The sequence below is a fragment of the Daktulosphaira vitifoliae genome, unplaced genomic scaffold (assembly GCF_025091365.1).
Source record: "Daktulosphaira vitifoliae isolate Bord-2020 unplaced genomic scaffold, ASM2509136v1 Scaffold_1, whole genome shotgun sequence".
Classification (NCBI taxonomy): domain Eukaryota; kingdom Metazoa; phylum Arthropoda; class Insecta; order Hemiptera; family Phylloxeridae; genus Daktulosphaira; species Daktulosphaira vitifoliae.
In genome coordinates, this window is record NW_026099572.1 from 34636036 (window position 1) to 34659957 (window position 23922).

At 27.4% G+C, this 23922-nt stretch overlaps 1 protein-coding gene across 1 annotated transcript; it reads right to left on the bottom strand.

The window, feature by feature from the left end:
- Positions 1 to 20693: 20693 nt before the first annotated feature.
- Positions 20694 to 23237, bottom strand: LOC126894362 (uncharacterized). The gene is made up of 3 exons (XM_050665313.1): positions 22408 to 23237; positions 21678 to 21869; positions 20694 to 21215 (listed from the first exon to the last, which is right to left on the bottom strand). Exons 1-3 carry the CDS (start codon positions 23207 to 23209, stop codon positions 21007 to 21009), a joined length of 1203 nt encoding a protein of 400 aa, XP_050521270.1. The 5' UTR covers positions 23210 to 23237; the 3' UTR covers positions 20694 to 21006.
- Positions 23238 to 23922: the final 685 nt, after the last annotated feature.

A 23922-nucleotide genomic window follows, 5' to 3' on the forward strand; every position in this document is an offset into this window, starting at 1 on the left:
CATGTTCTGGGAGTTTTTCCACACTCCGATAAACTCGTTTGTGCGCGTCTTCATTGTCAGCAAATTGAAATGTCGAACCAACACCGGTAGAAAAGTACCCAAACCGAACCGAATCGAACGATTATTCTATTATCGACGCGTTCTACGACATTATCCGCACCCGGTCGTACGCTCTTGTTCACATTTACCATTTCAACTCAACGCTGCGCTACAGTTATGTCATCGTTGAGCAAACACTGTGCAAATGCCTTTTAATCACGTGCACAGCCAGCGTTAAAGTCTTCTCGGCGCGTTTCGAATCGTGTACATTTTACTTGTATTGCTACCAATGAAACCGTTTCACGTTAATTATCTGCTATTTTAATGAATTATTTATATTTATATATTAATTATTTATTTATCGCGTTGGCTAGTCCATCGCGTGTCGACTATAACATAGTTAAAATATGACCTAAACAAATCTATTATTATTATTAGTGCACAAGGGAACGCCTATGAAATCATCGAGTATTATGCGAACTTGAGCTTGTAGATGTGTGCACATCTGTGGATTATACATTTTGTCTATCGACGTGATTAATTCACGTCGTTGTTGTAAAATTATAACGGGTTTCGTTCGCGAATTCAATTATACTAATCAAAACATTTATATGCATAATTTTATTTCAATAGCGTAAAATCGTATATGTCTCCTGCGAAGTGGACATTGTCAATATTACTTTAATTTCATACATAACTTAGAGTTAGGCACTTAAATATTTCCACCTTCGACCGGTTATTTTCTTTGACGACGCAATAGATTTGTTAGAATTATTCGTCTGAAATGTAACGCGACATGTATTCGATTGTATCTCCGCGCCAGCTTTTATAATCAAAACACGCGCACACAGTTCTATACGTTTCATTTATTCCCATTGACAGTCGGATGACTAAGCCCCCTGCAGGACCGTATGTCAGTAACAGCTAATCTCGTGTATATTTCGTTTGAATCAAAATTATTAATTCACTGGAATCTCTTTTTGAAACGTACTCGTATGATGTTATTTTACGAATAATATTTATACACATACTGACTAATCGCACTCGCGAACACAAACGTCAACTGTCAGATTTTTATCTCGTTATTAATACGTCTTATTTCGGGCGATATGCGAAAACGAATATTTTTCTTCGCGTGTTTCTACCGCTACATTATACTTTCAAATATCGTCAATTATTGTACATAATATTTTGAATGTGCGCGGTGGGAGCGCAAACAAATTGCAGTCGCAGATCTTGGCTCGGTGTTATTATTTTTGAAACTCAACATACGTTCGATTCGTTCGTTTTGAAACAAAGTATTTTGCGGAACCCAAAAGAGACTATCGTCGATCGACCAAAAAAACCGGTAAACAATGTACAAGGTGGTTTATAGCCATTTGCTACGCTCTTTTAATCTGCCGTGTACTGCCGGATAGATATTTAAATATTATATTAGTGGTTACAACATACAACATCTGCCTCCTGTACGTCCATAGTGGCCCATTAGACGGACACAACATAAAGACAGACATTAAGACGAATGTACACATATACGACTTTGACACGTGATTAATACGGACTATTAAATTTAAGAGACATCCAGCTCTACAAATAAAAACAAAAAATACACATACCTACCTAAACGACACGTTTTTTAAGAATACTTCTATAATTGAATTGTAATCCTTCGGACGTAAAAGTGTATGGGTTTGAATGTGTACAATATAATACACGAGTGTGCGTGCGAGTTTTATTAAGTGCCAAGACATTATTACAACCGAGTTGACATCGAGCGGCGGACCTGTTTTTTCTACTGTTTCCAACTCTGTTCGTACGATGATGTCTCTGTTCAGCCGACGGTAATTTACACAATAATGGCGCGCCGACCGAGGGAAACGGAAAAGACTTCTTCTCATTATCAGATATGTTGTCACAGTCGAATCTTCTATGGCTTTAGTCCACTACTGACCCGTAATGTGTGTAAGAGTGGTACCAATATTATACACCTCATATACGTCTTCGGACTTATAATCGCCTTTTACCTATTTATATTAATTCTGTCGTTCAGTCACGGTGTGCACACACAGTATTATTTTCCACCGAACCCAAAAGAATTTTTTCTTACATCAAAACAGGTCTGAAGTATATGTATGCGTATTATTAAAACCTACGATTTGTAATGCGTGGATTACTAAAAATCCCAATATACCGGTCGTTTTGTACGCATTTACAATATAAACGTTATGACATTTATTATATTTTTTTTGTACATATACATCTTTATAAATCGTAAGCCCAACACGCCCGATCAACGTTCACAAGACTATATCATTAAAAAATAAAAGTTTTTATTTCGAAAAATTCTTCAACATACACAATTAAATGATAGCAGAAGTGCTGTGTTTTAAAATAATACTAAACATTACGAATAAAAAAGTAAGGTTGCTCTTGAAAGTACGATTGAAGTTTATACAATATAATACTAATTAAATATGATAGTTTATTATTATTATTACTTTTATAATTTCTTAGTGTAAAAACATGATATTTTATGTAAAAAGTGGTTTTAAATAAAAAATTGAATACAATTTTCAATAAATTCTTATTAGATTTTCAAAAATGTGTAATTTTTGTAACAGGGGATCGTTTATTCAATAAAACTAATGTTCTAAAATAACTCAAAAGTATAAGAGATTAAATTAATGAAGTGATAATGCAGCTTAATTAAAATATTATTTACTTAAATAAACATTAAATCATATTTAACTTTTAATATTTGTTTTTAAAGAAATAACTAAAACATGTTCTTCTTAATTAATATTATTTATGATATAACAAAATATATAATTTATTGAGCTGATATAAGCCTAACGCAGAAGCTGTGTAGACTTGTAATAAGAATGTATAACTTTTATTAACACTTATTAGAAAATAAACGTGTACCTATATAATTGTAAACAAGTAATCAACCATTTTTTTTGTTAAGCATTTAATGTCCGTTTTATTAAAAACAGTTTATAATTTTAAAATGTAATCTTAAAATAATTGTTCAGCTTAGTAGTTGAAAAAAGAAACGTAAGCAGTATATTAAAGTATATCTTTAAATTTTTTAAAAATATGAACACTTTCATAATAAAACACTTATTTTATTATATTATTAACAATAAGAAAAAGGTATTTTATTACGTTTAGCTTTCGTTTGTAACAATTGTCTTTTTATAGTGGACTACAAAAGACACTAACACATCTTATAGAATTTAATTTTCCAAAACTAGTTTTAAAATATTATTATTCAGTTTTAGGGTCATAAAATATGTTTAAAAATTATTTCTGGGTTTGCAAAGGATAACGCCGACAATAGGGCCAGGAAATCTTTCCCATTAAAATAATATTATGATTACATTAACATCTTCATCGCCTGTTGAGATACATTTTCGGTATTAACAACCAATTTCGTCTCTGTGGGGCGTAGTTTTAAAGTTTACGTTAAGAGAAAAATATTATGACTCTAAATAGGTTTGGATAGAAGACCCTTCTTGGAGTTGATTGTATATGCAAGGATTATACTTATATTTTTGACGATTCATAAGTATTAATTTTATGGATAAAACATTCAACAGTAGAAATGTTTTATTTTAAAGTGTCTACTGCATTACATGATATCGATACCTATACTGCACCAAACAAAGAATTCAATTTTATTAAACAAATTTGTATAACTAAACATTTTTATAGATGTTTGCTTGAATTCAATTACAATAACAGGTAATTATATAAATAATTATCTATAATTGTACAAATTTATAATTAGATCTACTACAATATATTCATAATATTTCACAATGAACAGGTGATTTTTTAACAATGATACCTCCATTTTATTTTTTTTGGTTAAGTAATGATTTTTTATAAAAATGTAAAACTAAAATTTTATTTATTTGTATGATTTATGGTAAATGTCAGTTAAATTGCGATAAAAAATATTTCCAGGGATATATTTTGAAAGATAAACGGGATCCAATTGTTATTTTATTTCACTATTAATAGGTGAGTGGTTTAAAAAACAATTAATAAATATTATTAAACTTTTTTAGATTATTTTTAAATTAGCCATTTTTGTTCTATAAAATAGTTTTTTAAGAATAATCTAATGAATATTTGTCTTGACTATTTATGGAAATGACTAAAAATGATGAACTTAATCAAATCCGCATTTAAGAATATTTCTTGGAAAATATAAACTAAAATTTAAAAATAGTTTGGAATTTTTTTTCGTTTGAATTGAAACTTAACTAATTGATAAATAGATATAATTTTAAGAATTATACTTTTTCAGATTACATGAAAATATATTCTGTGCTTTTATTTTTTTTTTTAGTTTCATGTTTTTCTCAATTTATTAATCATAATGTTTGTTGTGTTTATCCCTTATACATTATAAGGGTGTGAACTTTGACACTGTTCCGCATCGCTTAGTGATACACGACGTCCCGCGCTACCTTAATCAGCCTTCGCCCTTCTACGGTTGTTTGGTAGTTTGACTGACCACCACCGCGTGTCATACGCCTCGGTGCAAAGTCCAACGACGTCCCACCACAAATGTTACGTTGAGTCTGCTTCCCGTTTTCAAAGTAATTACGTCGAGGATGTACGTCAACGGCATCACCGGGACTCGAAAAACCGATCTGCACTCGTGCCTCCAATGCTGCCAACATTTTGACGCCCGAGGATCATGCCGGACACCGTGTCGCCAACGAAAGTGCCGCGATATTAATCGAAAACTAAGTAATTGAGTTCGTATTTTTAGGTTTTTTTTTTTAAATAAGCTGTTGTTATTCATCAAGAACCAATGGGTACCTACCATCAAAACCAGTTTCGACTACATTATTGTGACGTAAGTTGGATGAACTTTAACTTTTTGATGGATAGCATACATATACAACTTGCTTATAAAATAGAAAATGTTCTAAAAAGAATATGGTATGCCGGTAACAACAATTGGAGCATTATTTCGAAACTTATTAACATTTTTATACCTAAGTGGAAGGAGATTTCTGGCCTGGAAATGTCTAGTGGTACAAACAATAAAACTCCACGCATCACAGTTTTATTTTTTAATAATTTCCAAATAGTTAAATTGTTGCAATTAGCAAGTCATTTTCTTAATTAGATAATTTTCTATTTTATAAGCTTTATTAATATGTATGTTGCAATACGAACAAATAAATCTGACACCCTTACAATGCATAAGAATTGATAATGAAAAATATGTATGATTGATAAACTGAAAAACATGGAACTAAATAAAGTCAAAAATATATTTCTCAATATTATATTTATTTTTCGATTAATTAACAGGTCAATAATAAAATATCATCTTGTATATATAAGTTTAATGACAGAAATCAATTTAAATTTATTAATTAAAAGAAAAACTCATTTGTCATGTTTATTTTGGTAAAATGGAGGTAAAATGCATTATATCTCATAAATGATGGTAATTATTTTATTTCAAGTTTTATTTTTCAAATATATGATTTTAATCCGCATAATTAAAAAAAATATAATCGAAAGCGTTTTAATATACACTATTTGATTTTATAACACTGACATAAAAACGTCATTTGTATTATGCTACTCAACATCTTAGAAAAAAAAATGTCGAAGCCTTGGAACAAAGAAAATAAAAATAGATAAAAAAAATAGTAATTGAAAAAGAAATTTAAGAAATATAATTAAGTGATATGAGTAATCAAATTATAAACTTTGTTATTATAGATTCATATAGATTTTGTAAATATGCCAGAGAATTTAAAAAAAATAATAAAATTTGCATTAAATATGGTAAAGGCGATTTTAAATACTTCAAGAACATAAATATTCTTATATTTTCCATGTTAAATTTTAATCGAATAAATTTAAAATATTAATCATAAAATATTATTAGTCTTTTTGAGCTTGATTTATTGTAATTTCAAATATAGTATAACAAACATTTATTATTTATAAATATAATTTTATATAATCTATTCTGTATGTAATAATAATCATAAAATAAACTAATAATTTAATATTCTATATCACTTAACATTTTCTAATATATTAAAATAATGCTAAATTGTTAGTGTTTCTGGTTAAGCATTTAAATTAAAACCATTCACCAAAAAAATATTTTTTTAATATATTCTAAATAAAGGTTTTAAACTCAGTAAAATAGATAACTTCTGAGCTTCACTCCAAAGATAAAATCCTATATTATTAAACAGCTGAAATCATAAATTTCTACTCCGTTGATTTTAGATTCTATTTTAATACCAAATATCTGATTTTATTAGATATTACAACGAATTTCTAAGATTACTTCTTGCACTTTAAAAATGATCTCACGGTTTTTATGTATTTGCATTCACTACGGTGTAAATGTATATCATTGTATAAACAGATGTTAATGATATATTCACTCCGTCGAACAATTTTGTAGTTATGATTCCTTAACGGACTTGAACAGTTACTGATCGATGACAATAACGCCTAAATTGTCATTTCTATATTGACCATGTCATAAAAAAAGTCGTAAAATGAAATACTGAACATAAAAATGAAGTTTAACATTTATATTGGTCGAATTTTATTTATACTTAGCTAAATAACATCTGAGTGATTTCTTTTGAAAAATTGTACTTTATTTGTACATTAAATTATTTAAGCAGAAATAAGGTCATATTATTATATTTTTAACTTTATACCGTCATATTTATATAAATACAGTTTAATATTTTAATTATTACATTGAAAATAATTTTTAATTCAAGGAATAATACAAATGATTGTTTCTAGCACAAAGAATTTCAGAGTTTAAAAGTAATATAACACTTTCGGTTAAAATGTGAGCAAATCAATCATTTTTCTACTTGTATTTTAAAAGAAAAACAGATTTAGATTGCGCTGAGTATTCATCGATGGATAAAATGTGTGTTTTATACTGTACTAATATGTAATTTGAAACATGTGCTATTATCCGTACTGTTCCGTAACTGTTGAGCTAACATATTATTTTTATAAAAGCTATTAAAAAAATATGCGGTGTTCCTATATAATGTATTAATGTTCAGTACACCAACTGCACAGCCGCGAACAATAGGGTTGTAAGATATAGAAATTGTGGGCGGGGCGGCGTCACGCATGTCATGCATTTAGTGCAAAACAAATGAAATCCTCGTCAACCCATCCTTCGAACTTTCAGCTACGGTTTTATAATTGGGGTCCCTGATATGATAATGTGAATATTTTATCATGTGAATTCAGGTCAGGTGTGAGCTATGTGTCCGTTAACCGCATAAATAATTTACAACGATGAGCTACTTGTTTAAAAATATTTTTTTCTGTTTTCGAGAAACGCCTCAGCACAAACGTTTAAATAGAAATAAATATAGTTTAAAAAAACACGCTTTTAAAGTACATCGAACTAAAAAGTTAAAAATACTTTTTAAAATAAGCTTAAAACAATACTGAACAAAAAATACTAGTATTATTGTAATAAAAGCGTCGGGGGCTCAATATACAAAAAATATGACACAAAGCACCCACGTTTTTATCACAATAATACTAGTATTTTTCGTTCATTATTGTTTTAAAAATTATTTTTAACTTTTTAGTTCGATGTACTTTAAAAGCGTGTTTTTTTAGTTTTTTTAAACTATATTTATTTTTTACTTTCATGTTATGTTTCATGTTATGATAGTAGTTACTATCAATATCATGGTTGTAATGGGTAACGGGAAATCAGGGTTCGATTCCGGGGAGGGAGCTGAGAAACGGCTACCATATCCAGGGAAAGCAGCACACGTTCAGGTTAGCGTAACTATTGAGCTTTGGCCCCATACTGAAATATTACATTGTTTCCCAAAAATAACTGCTTATTAGTTGGGACATCAAAAATGTGGGTAAAAAGGTTCATGACCAATATGTCAATAGAATTTATTAAACTTCTAAAAACCTTGGTGCTTTAAATAAACACAAAAATGTTTAAATACAAAACTCAAAACGCAGTTATATAGAACTTAAATTTTTTTTATTCGAGTTGTTCTTATTTGTACAATAGAATTGTAGTAAAAACAAATATTCATTAATATGAATTATTTAGAAATTGATTCGATTTTATAGATTATTTTATTTGTATGTTAATATACTGAAGAAATTAAAAAAATATATATATATAACGCTATATATATATATATATATTATACGAATTGGACAAAATTTAAATAATGTTCGTATAATATCGCGGCACTTTCGTAGGCGGTTTCCGGCAAGATTTTCGGGCGTCGAAAAGTGAGCAGCGTTAATGGCGACGGTACGCGGATGCGGATCGGTTCGGTCGTGCGGCACATCAGGAGCCGGTGGTGTACATCATCGACGTTGCCACTTTAACAACGGGAAGAAGACTCAACGTATCATTTGCGGCGGGTCATCGTCGGCCGTGCGGCACTTGCTGGACTTTACACCGTGGCGCATGGTCACTTATACTAATAGTAGGGCGACGGCTGATAAAGTTAGCACGAGTGACGGGGCCGTGTCTCGATAATTATTTATTTACATATATATATATATATGATGACGCGCGCGTCTACGGGTTGGAAAATATTATTTTCGACGACTGTAGAGTGGGGTGGGGTGAATGCGTTACGACCGTCTCGTGCGTACAAACATCCCACAACTCACAACAAACATACAAGTGAAACTAATATAAGTCTGATAAAAAGAGTAAAATGATATAAAGTATATCATGTCGGTCAGGCAATTTGGCTGGCCGATACAACGACTATTGACGTAGATCACACTGACACGCGATCCATAATGTACAGAAACGGTCCTATTTACTTATATTTAAGGACATATCATATAGTAAAACTTTTAATAGACTAGAATATTTTTTTATCCCATAATTCTAAAATTACAAACGCCGAAATTGAAAAACAAACAAGTATTAATTGAATAAATTCAAAAATTTAGTTTGATTTAATTTCTTTTTATACAATAATTTTTTGGATAACATTTTTTCAAAGAAACTGACTTGCAATAAAATCTGATATGAAAAAATGTATTAAAAATAATAAAGTAAATCACAATTGGAATAAAATCAGTTTATTATGATTGCAATATACAGTTATTGTTATTTTTGGAGGTTAACAAACGAAGTAGTTAAGTACAAGTGAGGCACACATTTGATTTTACAATCGACATACCAGACTCGCGGCGTTGAACAGTACGGATTGCACAGATTTATTAATAAATAAATTTAAAAATTTAGACATCGGGACGGCCTGTCCTTTGTGTTCGGATCACTCACTAAAGCATGTTCCCCTCCCGCCGTCAAGTTAACGTCCGCTACTGTGCTTCTTACTGTTCAACGCCAACCGCTTACTGTCATGTTGCTGATTATGAATCCCGTCGATAAACATTTGTTAACCTTGGCTGGTACCGATTCTAAAAGTAACAATAATTTTATATTATTATCCTAATATATTGATTTCATTCTTATTCTAATTTGATTAATTTTATTCTTTTAGTGAATTTTTTTGTAGCAGATTTTCTGGTCGGTTTTTTTTTGTAAACATTTATCTTTTATTTTTTACTTTTTAATAATCAAGTTGTACTTTTAAAATGTTGGGAATTATTTTTTAAACGGACATTTGAGAACTGTTAGGGTGGAACTTTATAGACTGAAGTAAAATTAGCCAAAAATATTTAAATTCAATTTTCAATTTATATATTTATATATATATATATATATATATATATAAATTCGCAGCTAAAGCTTAATATATAATAATAATAAATTATTATAAGAATTATCAAATAATTGACATATCCAAGGAACCACAAGACCATGTACCCGCATTTTATTTTATTGACCGCAATATTTGTTTTCAAAATTGAAGGGTAAAAAAAATGTTCAAAACACGGGTTCGTTGATGATTTTTCGACTATGACATTTCCTCTTAAAGAGACCTAAGAAACCATGATAAATTATAACACGTTTGATAGATGAATTTATCAGAAGATATCAATCGTGATGTGTTCTTGAAAAATTATACAAATTTAACGAATGAAAATCATTGGATATTTTGTCTACTGAGCAATACTCGATAAAAATTAAACGAATATTTTTAATGTTTTTTGGTAAACATGATTTTAATTGATCGATCACATAATTTAATAATATTTATAAGCAGTGAGTACATTCATAAAAAAAAAAATTAAATATTTTGTTTTCAGATAATCGGTTTGAAGAATTTTTTCTTAACGTGAGACATTTAGAGTGACGGGTCACTTCTGTTGGTATGGTGCCTCTCTACCATTTGACTTGATAATTCCCCTTCTTTCTCATTGAACTCGTGTAATTAAAGCGTATGTTAACAAAGGTAGTATGTTAAATATGAGGTAAACATAAAGTTTTAAATAAAATCTTGGATAAACCATTTTTTTGCAAAGATTTTTGGTTCAATTTTTTTACTTAACGTGTTTTAACTTTTTAATGCGATTTTTAGGTCAGTTCCTTTTTTTTAACTAAATATTATTATCATTATGTTTCATATAGTTTGAATATAATCAGATAATTGATATTATATATATGAATTTATTAAAACAATAAGGTCTATAAATAGCAATAATTTTAGTTTATATGAGCGCAAATTCATTGATTATTTTTAATTCGATGGACTGATTTTTAAAAAATGAATACTGAAATCATTCGAGCCAGATCGTAAGAGCGTCAAATTCAAATAAAAGATGTTTTAGTGATAAGCGTTAAGAACGTTTTCAAAGCTTTGTCCCTTTAAGTACACAGACTTATCATTACAACGTTGCCAGTTCGCATATAAACCTATCACTATACCGCGGGCTACGAGAGAACGCACTTAAGAGACTATTGGGTAAGATAGGAGCCTCCTATCTTACCATTTGGTCGAAAAGTTGCGTTCTCTGATACATCTAAGACAATTATGATTTGTTCGGTTATTTGAATTTGTCGCTTTTACTATTTGACTCCATCGACTTCAGTAATAATTTTCTCAAATATTGCTGCCGTATATGATCTGATATGACTATTTTTAACATTAGACATTTCTCGGCCATAGTCTTCTTCATCTACTTGTTTATGAAAATGCTAATAAGTTCCGAATTATAAAAAGAGCAATAGTTGTTATCTACAAGTCATTTTCTTAATTAAATAATTTTTTATTTCAGAAGCTAGTTAAATATGTAATATAAAAAAAAAGTTTGTTTATAAAAATTAATTTTATAAATTAAAATAGAAAATTATAGAGTAGATATAAAGTGAATGGTACACATTTACAAGGTAAAAATAAATTAATGCAGTTTATGGACTGATTTGAGCAATCTTTTACAAATTTAATACGTTTTAACAGAGGTGTAGATAATTTATGGAAAGCGAGTTGGAGTAAAAACATAAACCACCTTTATCTCCATATTTTATACTTAATTTGATTACATAAAAAAAATGTAAGGATGACTAAAGCCCTCCTAATTGTATTTATCATTTTGGTGATCAATACAACGTTAAAGAAGTTAATTATTTTTTTCGATTGACGTTTGAAAGTATCAACAATGCATTTTACAAGGAGATTCTCTTTAATAATTTCCACCAAATCCACTTATGTATGTATGGATTTAATATGTATATTAAATAGTTGAGTAAGTAGAAAATTTGTATTTATTTATTACATACAAGTAAAAATAAATAAAACTAAAAAAAATTTGTATCTTGTGAGTAATTAAGTATTCAATCCAGAATTTCGCAAATGGTTAAATTGCAATTTAACTTCGAACCCAATTGATTTGTTACAAATTTTTAGTTTTATAAATAATAGTATCATTCTTTATAATAATCATAGTGTAACTATAATGGTACATGCCATATTTTTTTATAAAATTCAATAAATGATAAAAAATAATCGAATTTGTTCAAAAAAATACATATTTTATCACTGTTATTAAAATTTTATCATACTTGATAAATATATCGTAGGAGACAATTCATCGGACAATTTTAAGATTTCAATTGATAATGTCATTGATTCAAGTCAATTACACATTTAATTCGTGAATTTTAAAGGTTTTTCTAATTTTCTAGGAAATAATAAAAGCTTTTTAGTATGTAGTATATTTTCTGTAGTAAACTGAATTTTTCAAATACTATATTTGTATTTGGGAGGTCGGATTTGACTCCATTTGCAGTAAATTATATATTTACAACTTTCTAAAACAAAGTTGTAAAAACAGGTGCATCCTTTTTTGCAGTTGGTGAGTTTGAATCATAAAATTGATACAGAAAAATGTTGGGTTTTTTCGTGTAAAATTATGTAGAATTCAAACAAAATATTTAACAGGACATTTTAGAATGGTATAATTTTAGCTTTTAAAATTTGAAGTATGTTTCTAATTGGTAATAAGAAATCTATAGATTATATTGTAAAATAAATTTTAGAAACTAAAGAAGTAATTTTGTGCTTGCAAATTGTGTGTAACATTTTTTAAATTCGAGACCTTTAAAAATTTCTAACATAATTGAATAGAAAAATAAATAAATTGATACTCACGTTTACCCTGAAATATTTATATATGCCTAGTATTTATTTAAAAAAATCGCTTGAATAGTTTAAAACAATTTTATCCAAAATGATAGTATACTATCTTATATCAAAAAGATGTTTGAAACTGTCAAATAGTAAACATTTCTAAAGTCACCTTGAACATATTAACTGTTTAGTTGTTTTTGGTGTAAATAGTCATTGAATAATTAGCTAACAGTGAGGTTCGTTATACTTTGCCAACTAATCAAGACTTATTTAAGTAACAAAACATGATTATTACAGAACACTTTTACCGTTGGTATTTAGCAGACAATTAATATTACTTGACAGAATGCGAAAACATAAAACTCTTAAATACATTTGTTTTCTAATTCATTGAGTCGTAATATATTACATAAGAGTTTTATGTATTTTTAAAAATGTCAACTATTTTAACAATTCTTCTTGGCCATAATTACTTTAAAAAAATGTAACTATTGATGTTTATTTACTAAAGAAGCTTACACAATATTTCTTAAATGATAAAAAGTATTAATTACAGATGAACAATATTATATTATTGCATACAATTATTATTTATCTATTGGACTTGGTGGCTTCATGAATGTATAGAATATTACGGTTTTTAATCAAACGGAATAAAGCGAACGGGTAACTTGATTATTGTAACATTTTATACAATTTAAATTGTCTGCCGGTGTAAAGGTCGCACTTTACTCTTGTAGAATAGAAGAACTGCAGCATCATATTATTATTATTATAACTTCTGTGTACCGGCACAGTCATGCGGGTACTGCTTTTACGGGGACCCACATTGTTGCACCACCGTTGGCATAAAACACAAATAAAAGGCCACCGGGATCAGTGTTTTTATTGATAAATAAAAGGAGAAAGCACACAAATGAACTGAATTTCGGTTATCCACGCGGGCGGCCGACTGCGGTCAATTAATATTCATTGGCCGAGTAAACACACGTCGTCGGTTCTAATCGGATTTTCAGGATAATCACTTTGCCGATATACTTGTGTTCCCTGGCTATCAATTTGATAATAATATTTTAATCCAATCATGCCCAATTAACCTCTTTGTATCTGCATATTAAAGTATTTAAATTACTCGCGCCCTTCGAAAACATTTACATGGTTGCCCACAGTGTTTACGCGGAACATAATGTGTCTTTAACCCGTTCAAGTACTTCATGCCGTTCATCATTATTTTTTCATATTTACTTATAAACGTCATTTCTTTGTAAATAATCAAAACAAATGTTTTCGATAGTGAGTATTAGTCTTACAAGCCTTTTCTAGTATCTTAGGCTATCTAGTTTAAAGGACAATTCAATTGAAATGTAATTGAATAGAGCTAATTTTTCCGTTTAAGTCTGAAACTTGATCAAAACAGTTGATATTATTAGTAAATTCAGCTATTTTTTTTTACTTCAATAAAAAATCATTAACCAGAAAGGCGTTACAAAATTTATGGAATGTGATTAAAAGTAATACCAATTGCTGTAGAGATGAACAACAGGTGCTAGGAAATAACACGGTTGAATTTATGGGTATAGCAAATTGTGGTTTTGTCAACTTCAACAAACAATTTGTTTAATCTCAATGTAAGTGTAAAAAGAAAAAAGTATGAGTGTTATACTGCTAATTAACGATTTGTTTTTGCAGCTTGGGCAAACACTTGTGATGCATCGTTCGTTGTTGTTGCTCATAAATCTGTCGTCTGTGTAGAGCCAAACCGTCTGAACTGTAGAAAAAGTGTCAAAAATTCCACAATTTCTTGTACAGGTTTTATGGTTTCAACGAACACGTTTAAGTGTTTGATGTATAAATCACTAACAAAACGAAATAGCTAATTACATATTTTCATACCGCCATTGACAAGACCTTTTATCACAATTTACATTGTTATAGAAGTGTCGTTCTTTTAGTTGTGAAATATGCGTATTTATTTACTTTTTCTTATTTGAATGAATATTAATTTTTTCAATTATATAAAATAAAACGGAATTATGGTATATCATTATAGACGCAAACAAAATATATTATTACCAGCATTTGGGGCGTTTACTACTTTTATTGTGTTTAATTAATTGATAAATTTGTTAAACACTAGTTATGATGAACTTAAACGACACTGTCGTTAACTGCATCATTGGTAATTATTTATAATAGAGTATACTTAGTTTGTAATTTATATTTACTTATTATGATGATTGTTTACGTGATGTATAAAAGAAATTAATTGAACCCGAATTTGAATCGACATACATAGGAACATAGGGGTCTCAGTTAAAGGTTTCGTTTTATTAGACCTTTCAAACATGTCAAAACTGTCGAATGCAGTCCGGTACATATCAGACTATTATAATTGAAAGACATGTTCGCTTTTACTGCTACCTAAGAACAAATTGTTCTAATTATAATACTCGTTGATACTTATTTATATAGATTAGAGACTGTTTGTTTTGAGCTATAACTATAACAATTTTTATAATAATATATTATTTCCTATAATGAATATTTTAAACGCGTAATATTGTACATGTAATTATACAAAACTTATTTTATTTTAAACTCTTCTCATTAATTGTTAAGCTATAAAAATACCATGTAACCTTTCAATAGAAAAATGTAAAAAAAAAAAAAAAGGTGTAGTCCTAAAATTTATAATTTCCATTTGTTTAACTAATTATATCTTTCTCATTGTGGTTCTCAGACGTCTTATGTATATTTGTTTGATTTCAATTGACACCCCACATATTTTCGTTTAACCTTTTACGAAACTAAATAGAAGGCTATTTAGTTTTACGCGCATAAAAATAATTTAAAAGCCCATTAAATATTATTAAACTAACATCAAATAAAACTCCTTGAGTAATAATAATTATTTTCCCTGATATTTATCAATTGACCGCAGTAAAACTTTAACCCGAGTTCCTGTGTAACATTTATCACTTATTAATTTACTTTTAAATGAGAAATAATAATATCAGTTCATATCACCCAAAGAAAAATCAAAGTATAATTTTCTAGCATAAGCTATTTTTATAAATTCAATGCGACCATTTTAAGTGATTCCTTTCGGTTACTGATTTTGCCATTAATCAAATATACAAAAACAATAAATAAATAATTGCTTTGAATGCTTGTCAATTTAATCTATAACCTTTAATTGATAATAAAACCATTGTAAAACGAAACTTATAGAAACAGAAATATACACTGGCAAATTAATTATCAATTTTAAGTAGGTAATTCATCGTCAAATAAACATAAGAAAATTTAATTAATACAACGCCAACGATTCGTTCGTATAATAATTAATTATTCATAATTATACAATAATTATGTTCATTAACTGACTTACGATTCTTTTATGCGTGTTCATCTACAAGAACGAGATGAGGAAGTCGCCCTAAGTGGATACCACGAAGAAATAAAAAACAAACGTATAAATTATGAATACGTATACAGTTGTTAGTGTTATTAGTTATTACTATTATGTTGTACGGTGAGCATGCATTGTGTGAATGAATGTGTGACCTTTGTTTATTACGATGTACGATCTTTCAATTGGCATTATTTATTAAATATTTCATCTTTTCTTTTTTAATGACTAGTAAGTTTGCCACCGCTATCTTTCTCTCTTCTACTACCGTATGTATCACACACAAGCTCACGATGATATATGTGAATAAAAAAGCATGTGCTCTCAATAGAACCATTGAACACATGAACGACTGATCACTATATGAACAGGAGAAGAAATAGTGGTGGTAGGGGAGGTCAGCGTGGGTCGTTTTGGTCGCTCAACGTGCACGTTCATAAACGGGGCTAAGGATGATGTAGCCGTTTCTATAATTTACCTAATGGAATCAAGATCAATTTGGCTTTTAACCCACCTCTGTTAAAACAGCCAGTATAAAAAATAAAAATAATATTTAAACGAATAATTGAATTTATTAAATTACATGTTATGTGTAAAGGTAAAATTCTTTGTAGAGTTTAGATTTCGTATTAATATTCAAACATTTGTTCAATAAAACGTCTTATGATCCAATTTCAAAAGTTATTAAGTATGTTTGAAATAAAAGGAGTACTAAAGTAAAGAAATTGATGTATTTAAAATTTATTTTTTGTATTTACACATTGAATCAACCAGTTATAATATTTTTAGTACTTAAAATTAGTGAGTGGTGATGCCTGGAGTTATAAGTTAAAATTGTATTTATAAGTCCCTCTTAATTATTAAACATACATTAACCTAATATTAATTAATACATAATATAATTTGTTTTAGCTTCATAATAATAAAGTTTAATAATAATTTTACTACAAATAAAAAGTACTAAAATAAAAATGTTAAGTTATTGTTCTTTTTATAGGAATAAAATTAGTCATAATTTATATTAGATCCTTTTTAAAAATAAAGACTTTTGTTTGTACAGTTTTATAGTCATGAATACGCTTTCATAAATTATCCAATGTCATTCTCAGGATTTTTTAGAAGGGTTATGGGGTTAAAACATGATAACATTTTTACTGCGATTTATAACAAATATAGTTTTTAATAGATAGTTTTACTCGTAATGACAGAAACATGATATTATTACGAATACATCCTTAATGATTGGCAAAATGTGTATTTGAGCACTTTTTATCAATAATTACTTAAATTAAAATAATAATTGATCACTTGAGGCTAATATTACTTAAAATTCAGCGTTAAACACATAGTACATATTGAGAGTTAATGAAGGTTACATTGTTTCTAAATGACAAATAATTTATATGTATGTATAAACGATTATTTTAGCATTTGTATGACTTTTTAAGTTAAATATTTTAATATTTCTTAGTTTTGTTTTAATATTTTTTTTATTTTTATTAAAACATTGTAAAATAATAGAGATACTAATGATTCACACAGTATAATAGTGCATAGATTACCCAGGATAATAAAAAAATAAATAACTATCTGTTGTCTACAATATTTATAGTGTGTTTCAATAAGAATACTATCTCTCATCCACCATTATTTTGTNGTAAAACATTGTAAAATAATAGAGATACTAATGATTCACACAGTATAATAGTGCATAGATTACCCAGGATAATAAAAAATAAATAACTATCTGTTGTCTACAATATTTATAGTGTGTTTCAATAAGAATACTATCTCTCATCCACCATTATTTTGTTAAATAATAGTTTTAGCTTCTATGCAAAGCTGAGAAGGTATTAATTTTACTATGAAGTGTTTTTTTTTGTGTCTATCATAACTTTTTCTCAGCTCTCGCTGGACCGATTTTTTTTGACGGTACGTCAAAAGATCACAAATCGTATCTAGATGAAGACATTATCCTCAAAAATTGAAAACTTTACCCTTATTCCCCGTAAATAGTGGTATCCCCCCCAAAATTTACAATTTTTTAAATCAATAAATTTCGAAATTTTTTTTTTTTTAATTGCGATAAACTTATTGAAAATGAACAAAGCAAAAGAACTTTTTTTATGTTGAAATATTAATTTATTCACTTTTATTTTATATAATATTTTAGAATATCTGACTCTTTACCTGTCCACAAAGGGAATTCAAAACTCAACTTCTTCAACTTAAATTTTGAAAAAGTTTCGGAAATACTGCGTCNCTGAATCTTTACCTGTCCACAAAGGGAATTCAAAACTCAACTTCTTCAACTTAAATTTTGAAAAAGTTTCGGAAATACTGCGTCCTTTAAACATTTGTCAAATTAAAGCTTATGTTACGTACTATAAATAAAAAAAAAATTGTTCAGACGACTTATCTTCTATATGCAGCCGTTTATCGTAGTAAATAAAAATTGTGCTATTTTTGTATTAAAATTTTCCATTTAAAATTTTCAACTTTAAATTCCTAAATTTTTTGAAAATATTGATCAACACAAATTTTGTTTCTAAATACATTATATATACTCTTTTTATCTGATATATTTTTGTTTAAATTGGTCAATTTCCCCTTATACAGAGGGTGTCAAAAACTGGTAACATATGTAAAAGAAGTAGAAATTTCTCAATTTAACTTTTGAAAATGTTTCGGGAAAACTGCGTCTTTTAAATATATTTTAAAATAAAGCTTATTTAATGTACTAGAAGTTAAAAAATTGTAACGACGACTTATTTTCTATATGCAAATGGTAATCGAAGTAGAACAAAAAATAGGAGTTATTTTTGCTTTTGGAATAATCCAACAGTTTCTTAAAATTAAACACTATCTACAAATTCGCATTGAAGCGTTTCTGATGATAGTGATTATAATCACTGATGTCAAAAAAGAGTTGTGCAAAAATTTGGAGCTTACACATCTAGTTGAACAGTTTTTATAGACCATTAAATTTGAGTTTGATAGAAAATTGTCAGAATAATAGCTAAACTTTCCAATATAACTATTTTTCGGTTAATCTCTAAATTATTAATTTAGCTACGCACAGGTAAATAATTTTGTGAAGAATTCAAAACTATAATTTTTTTATAACAAAGAAAGCGCAGTTATAAAATATATAAAGTTAAGATAAAAAATTCGAAAAACATGCAATTGTATTTTTATAAATATTATTTAGTACTTTTATTGTAAGTTTAAACAAATAAAGTTAACAGTCTAATGTAATTGTAATTGTTGACGATTAAGACAATAGTATAATAAAATTAGGCGTTTGACAATTATTTCATGATTTTGTGATTTTTTTGACTTGGTGATTGGTAACCATTTCTTTACAATGGATTGTATAACTGAGTTACAAAATGTCATAATTCTAATATTATTACTGAACTGAACGAACATAAATCAGTACAAAGAAATGTATTCTAAATTGTCAAGTTTAGCTTGAATTGGTTTAACCTCTACATCATTTTTAAATAATAACTCAAAGGCTTGGAGTAAATTGTTATTTTGAGAATTGGCCATCTCCGTCAAAGATTTTTCATTTTCTGGTATTACGTAAATCCCTAGGTTTACAAAATCAATTTTGTTTTCCATAAATTGTATACACTTTAGTAAATCACTTCTATATTCAATATCTGGTTTTTTATATCCGCCATCCTCGTGGATGGCGTCATATTTATCAAATACTACTTTAATACAATTAATGGGTTGAGTTGAAATCATTTCTTCTTTAAAAATCGCTGTTATGTTTTGTAGCAATCCATTGAAATTCGTTTTACTAGAGGTTAAATTGCCACCTCTCTTGTTCAATTCTCTTGCATATCTACAGAATCTATAAATATATGTGACACCTACACTTTCAATAACATTCAAAATGATTGCGTAAGCTAAAGCATATTTTTCTTTATTTAAACACGAATCTACTATTTTAAATAAATTGTTACCCGATACTTTAATGTCGCCATAATATAGATCTTCACTGTGATATTTATGTCTATTCCAAGGTATTGGACAAAGCACATTCTTTCCTCCTGAAATTTCGTTTGCATAAAATAGATGATCTTGAATTGAGAGATACATTATGTTTGGATAATTTTCAATAAGACGATCAACGTTTTTTCGAGTGATTTTATTAGCATGACGTGCAATTATAGTTTGGATAATATAAAAAAATATAAAAAACTTAAACCATTTTAAAGAAAACATTTTATTTGTTTAATTATTCAGTATGTTCTTAGACTGGTTACTAATTGTCTAGTTTTACAAAAATGACAAAGGAAAGAATATGTGCAATTTGTTATCTTCTATATATAAATTAATCAGAACCTACTTTACAATACGTAAAGGTCATATTTTATTTTTAACATGTAGCAAACTTTGAGCTATTGACAAATTTTATTTAAATTTATTGCTGTGTGCAAAAAAATTGTTTGCCGTTGCTTATTGTTCTTAAAATTGCAAATACAATTTGCATACGCTTAACAAATTTCATACAACAATATTAATCAAATGTTTATGATTTTAACAATTGATACTTAAAATGGTCATCTTGATTTTATTTTAACATTTTTTTTAATGAAAAAAAAGGGTTTTTTTTTTGTTTTTAAAAAACAAAAATAAATATCTAATATTATTGCATATACTACGTAATTTATTGTAAAAAATTCAATACTTTTGAAAGTAACGACATATTAAAAAATCTTCGGATATTCGTTAACATCTTGTATTTCAAGCTTATATGTCAGCCTAACTGTTTAATATTTTAAGTACTTGTAAAATTAATCAAATACATTACATTTTCAAATTTTAAATACTACATATATTTTATGAAATGAAAATTATGTTTGTTTAATTTGTAACTTATTTATCACAATTTTAAAGATTGGCCTCAAAACATATATCTTAATATTTTTAACTTAAATGTATATTATAATTTTTTTTTTAAATGTATATAGGCATGAAATAGTTTGTTTTTTCTTCGCATATTACGCAATTTTGTTGGCTTATGCACTTATGACAATACAAACCATGACCACACGGAAACACAATGAATTTTTTTACTGGCTCCATGAGTTCTATTAGTTCCATGCAGTTTACACATTGTGCTTTTTTTTTTTCTAAGGTACTCCTTGAAATTTTATCCCAAACATCTAGATGCAAAATTTAAATACATTATTTTTATAAATTAGTTGTAATGACTTAAACATGGTCGTAGTAAGTGAAAAAATAATTATTTAATTCTATTCCAATGTATAACGAATTTATAGTTCTTATTGAAATTAAAGTCAATTTAAACTAAAAATTTCATTTTCTACTCATTATTATTCAGATTATTTTTAATTATTTACTTATAAATGCTGTGAGTACTCATCAATAACTATTAAAAAGATGATATTGATGAAGTATTCAAGCATTGTGCACTTTTATAAGCTAATAGATGTACAGGCTTATAGAACACTTTTTTGATATTTATAAACGCATAATACTAATATAATGCTATTATAATTATCAAAACAAAGTTTAAGTTTCATTATAATTATCTACTATTAGGTTTTCAAGTATCACGTTTAACAAAAAAATATAAAATATTTAAATAATACTATTTAATTTACTATTTCCAAATATATACGAAGGCATCACTGCATTCACTTCTATGATATATTTGTACTCCAGTCGGCATAAAGGACATGTTTTTATTTTATAAATACAATCTTCACAACATCCTGTATGTCCACATGGCACAAAACTATAAATTGAATCATCTAAGATTAAAGTTTCCATACAAACGATACATGAGCCTTCATCTACAATAATGATGAACAATTTTTGGTCAAAAACATAATAAAAAAATATTCATATTTTAATAAAATTTTGTTTGTATTATAATATTATTTTTAAATAAATAAAGATTTAAAATTTTAATCTTAAAAAGATGTCCTATTTTTTCACTTAACAGCAGATTCTGACTAGAGTATTAAATTATCAAACCTATTTGTTCATATATTTTACAATGTTAATAAAGTTTCATAAAATTTTAATTTGACTGACAGTTGAAAAATATATTTTTAAATTCTGAAATAATAAACAAAAAACTATATTTTTTTTTTAAAATACACAACAATTTTCTATGTTTTTTGGAGGTTTTAGTATATTTTATCTAAAACAAAGTTCCTTAAACACTATTTTTGCATAGCTCATACAGTGACTGATCGCAATTTTCTGAACTAAATCAAGTTATAAAATTTATTAAAAATACATATGTGTGAAAACTTAATCATAGTTCATAATTTTTATTGATAATGCCTGAGAATTCATAAATCAATTAAAAAAATGTTTTATTACCACAATCTAATTTATCTGTTTCTGTTTCTATTTCAACATTAGCTTTAAATAATAAATTTATGGCATTGAGAATTTCACTTAGTTGCACACTTTCTAATTTTTCTAGCGGTATCTCTTCTGCAAATTGTTCACAAGTTCCAAGATCAACAAAATTAATTTTAAATTCTATGATATTCATAATATCCAGAAGATCATTTCTGTAATCATTATCTAAGTTAATATATCCATTCTCTTGATGTTTCGATTCATACTCTTTGTAAATATTTTTTAGAAAATCAATAGGCTCTGTTGAAATAATTTCATAATGAAAAACTCTCTGAATAATATACAGCAATTTATTAAAATTTTCTAAACTTTGTGTTAATTTACCACCTCTTTTATTCATTTCTCTGGCATATTCACAAAATCTATAAATATATGTAATGCTCACACTCTCAAGTACGTTCAAAATAATCATGTAACCTAATTCATACTTTCCTTTATTGAAACATGAAATCACTACATCGATCAACTTTTTATTGGATACTTTTACACTGCCATATTGTATATTATATGGATAACTAGAACACCAACATATTGGACAAATTGCTTTATAACCTAAATCCTCGTTCGCGTAAAATTGATGACTTTTGAGAATAAGTCCCATGACTTTTGGGTAGGTTTTTACAAGGCGAATCAAATCATTCCGACTGATTTTTTTTTGATCAACGGCAAATAAAATTTTAACAGAACAAAAAAATAACATCAACATTAAAAATTTTAAGTAAAACATTTTACTGCTTGAACCGATTGATACGTTCATGTTTTACTAGTATTTTACAGTTGGTAGTCTCAAAAAGTATTTTAAAAATATATTTAAATGACACGTTAAATTTATTAATGTATTTATGCATTTACGTAATTAGTTCTATTGGACTTTGCTAAAAATAGTGTTTTACGGCAATTATTTTATTTTTTTATGCAGTTTTGTTAATAATTTGAAATATTAGTTTACTAACTTTATTTATCTATTTCAAATACGCATAAAAATGTGACAATTTTCAAGCATATCATAATGTTCTCGATAAATTATTATTTAAATATCTGGCACAGACCCTCTAAAATTTAGACAATTATGTTTGTAAAATAAATAATCTTTTATAAAAATCTAAAAAGTGAAGTCATATTATAATCATTACATCATACAACTAATCATTTTATCAACTACTTATTTTTTTTTGTTGTTCTATGCATTTTTCATAGTACCAGACATGATCACATAGTAGATTTATAGATATTTTTTCTGGATGTGATTGATTTATTTCATGTTTGCAACTTACACATATCGTTTCTTTTTCTCTAACGAAGAAGACCTTTAAAATTTTGTCCCAAAACTTTTAATGAGAAATTAAAAGAAATGATTTTTGTAAAATAAAGTGAAGTTATCTTAAATATCAAGAAATATTCACTTTGTAATAATTAAAATTTAAATAGTCTTTATACAACGGAATATTAATATTATTAATTTTACCAAGT

Coding starts and splice junctions, on each gene's coding strand:
- LOC126894362 (XM_050665313.1), bottom strand. CDS start 23,209: ATGAACGTATCAATCGGTTCAAGCAGTAAAATGTTTTACTTAAAATTT. Junction 21,870..22,407: donor AACAGATAAATTAGATTGTG/GTAATAAAACAT, acceptor TCATTATTGTAG/ATGAAGGCTCATGTATCGTT. Junction 21,216..21,677: donor TTCGTATATATTTGGAAATA/GTAAATTAAATA, acceptor TTTTGCATCTAG/ATGTTTGGGATAAAATTTCA.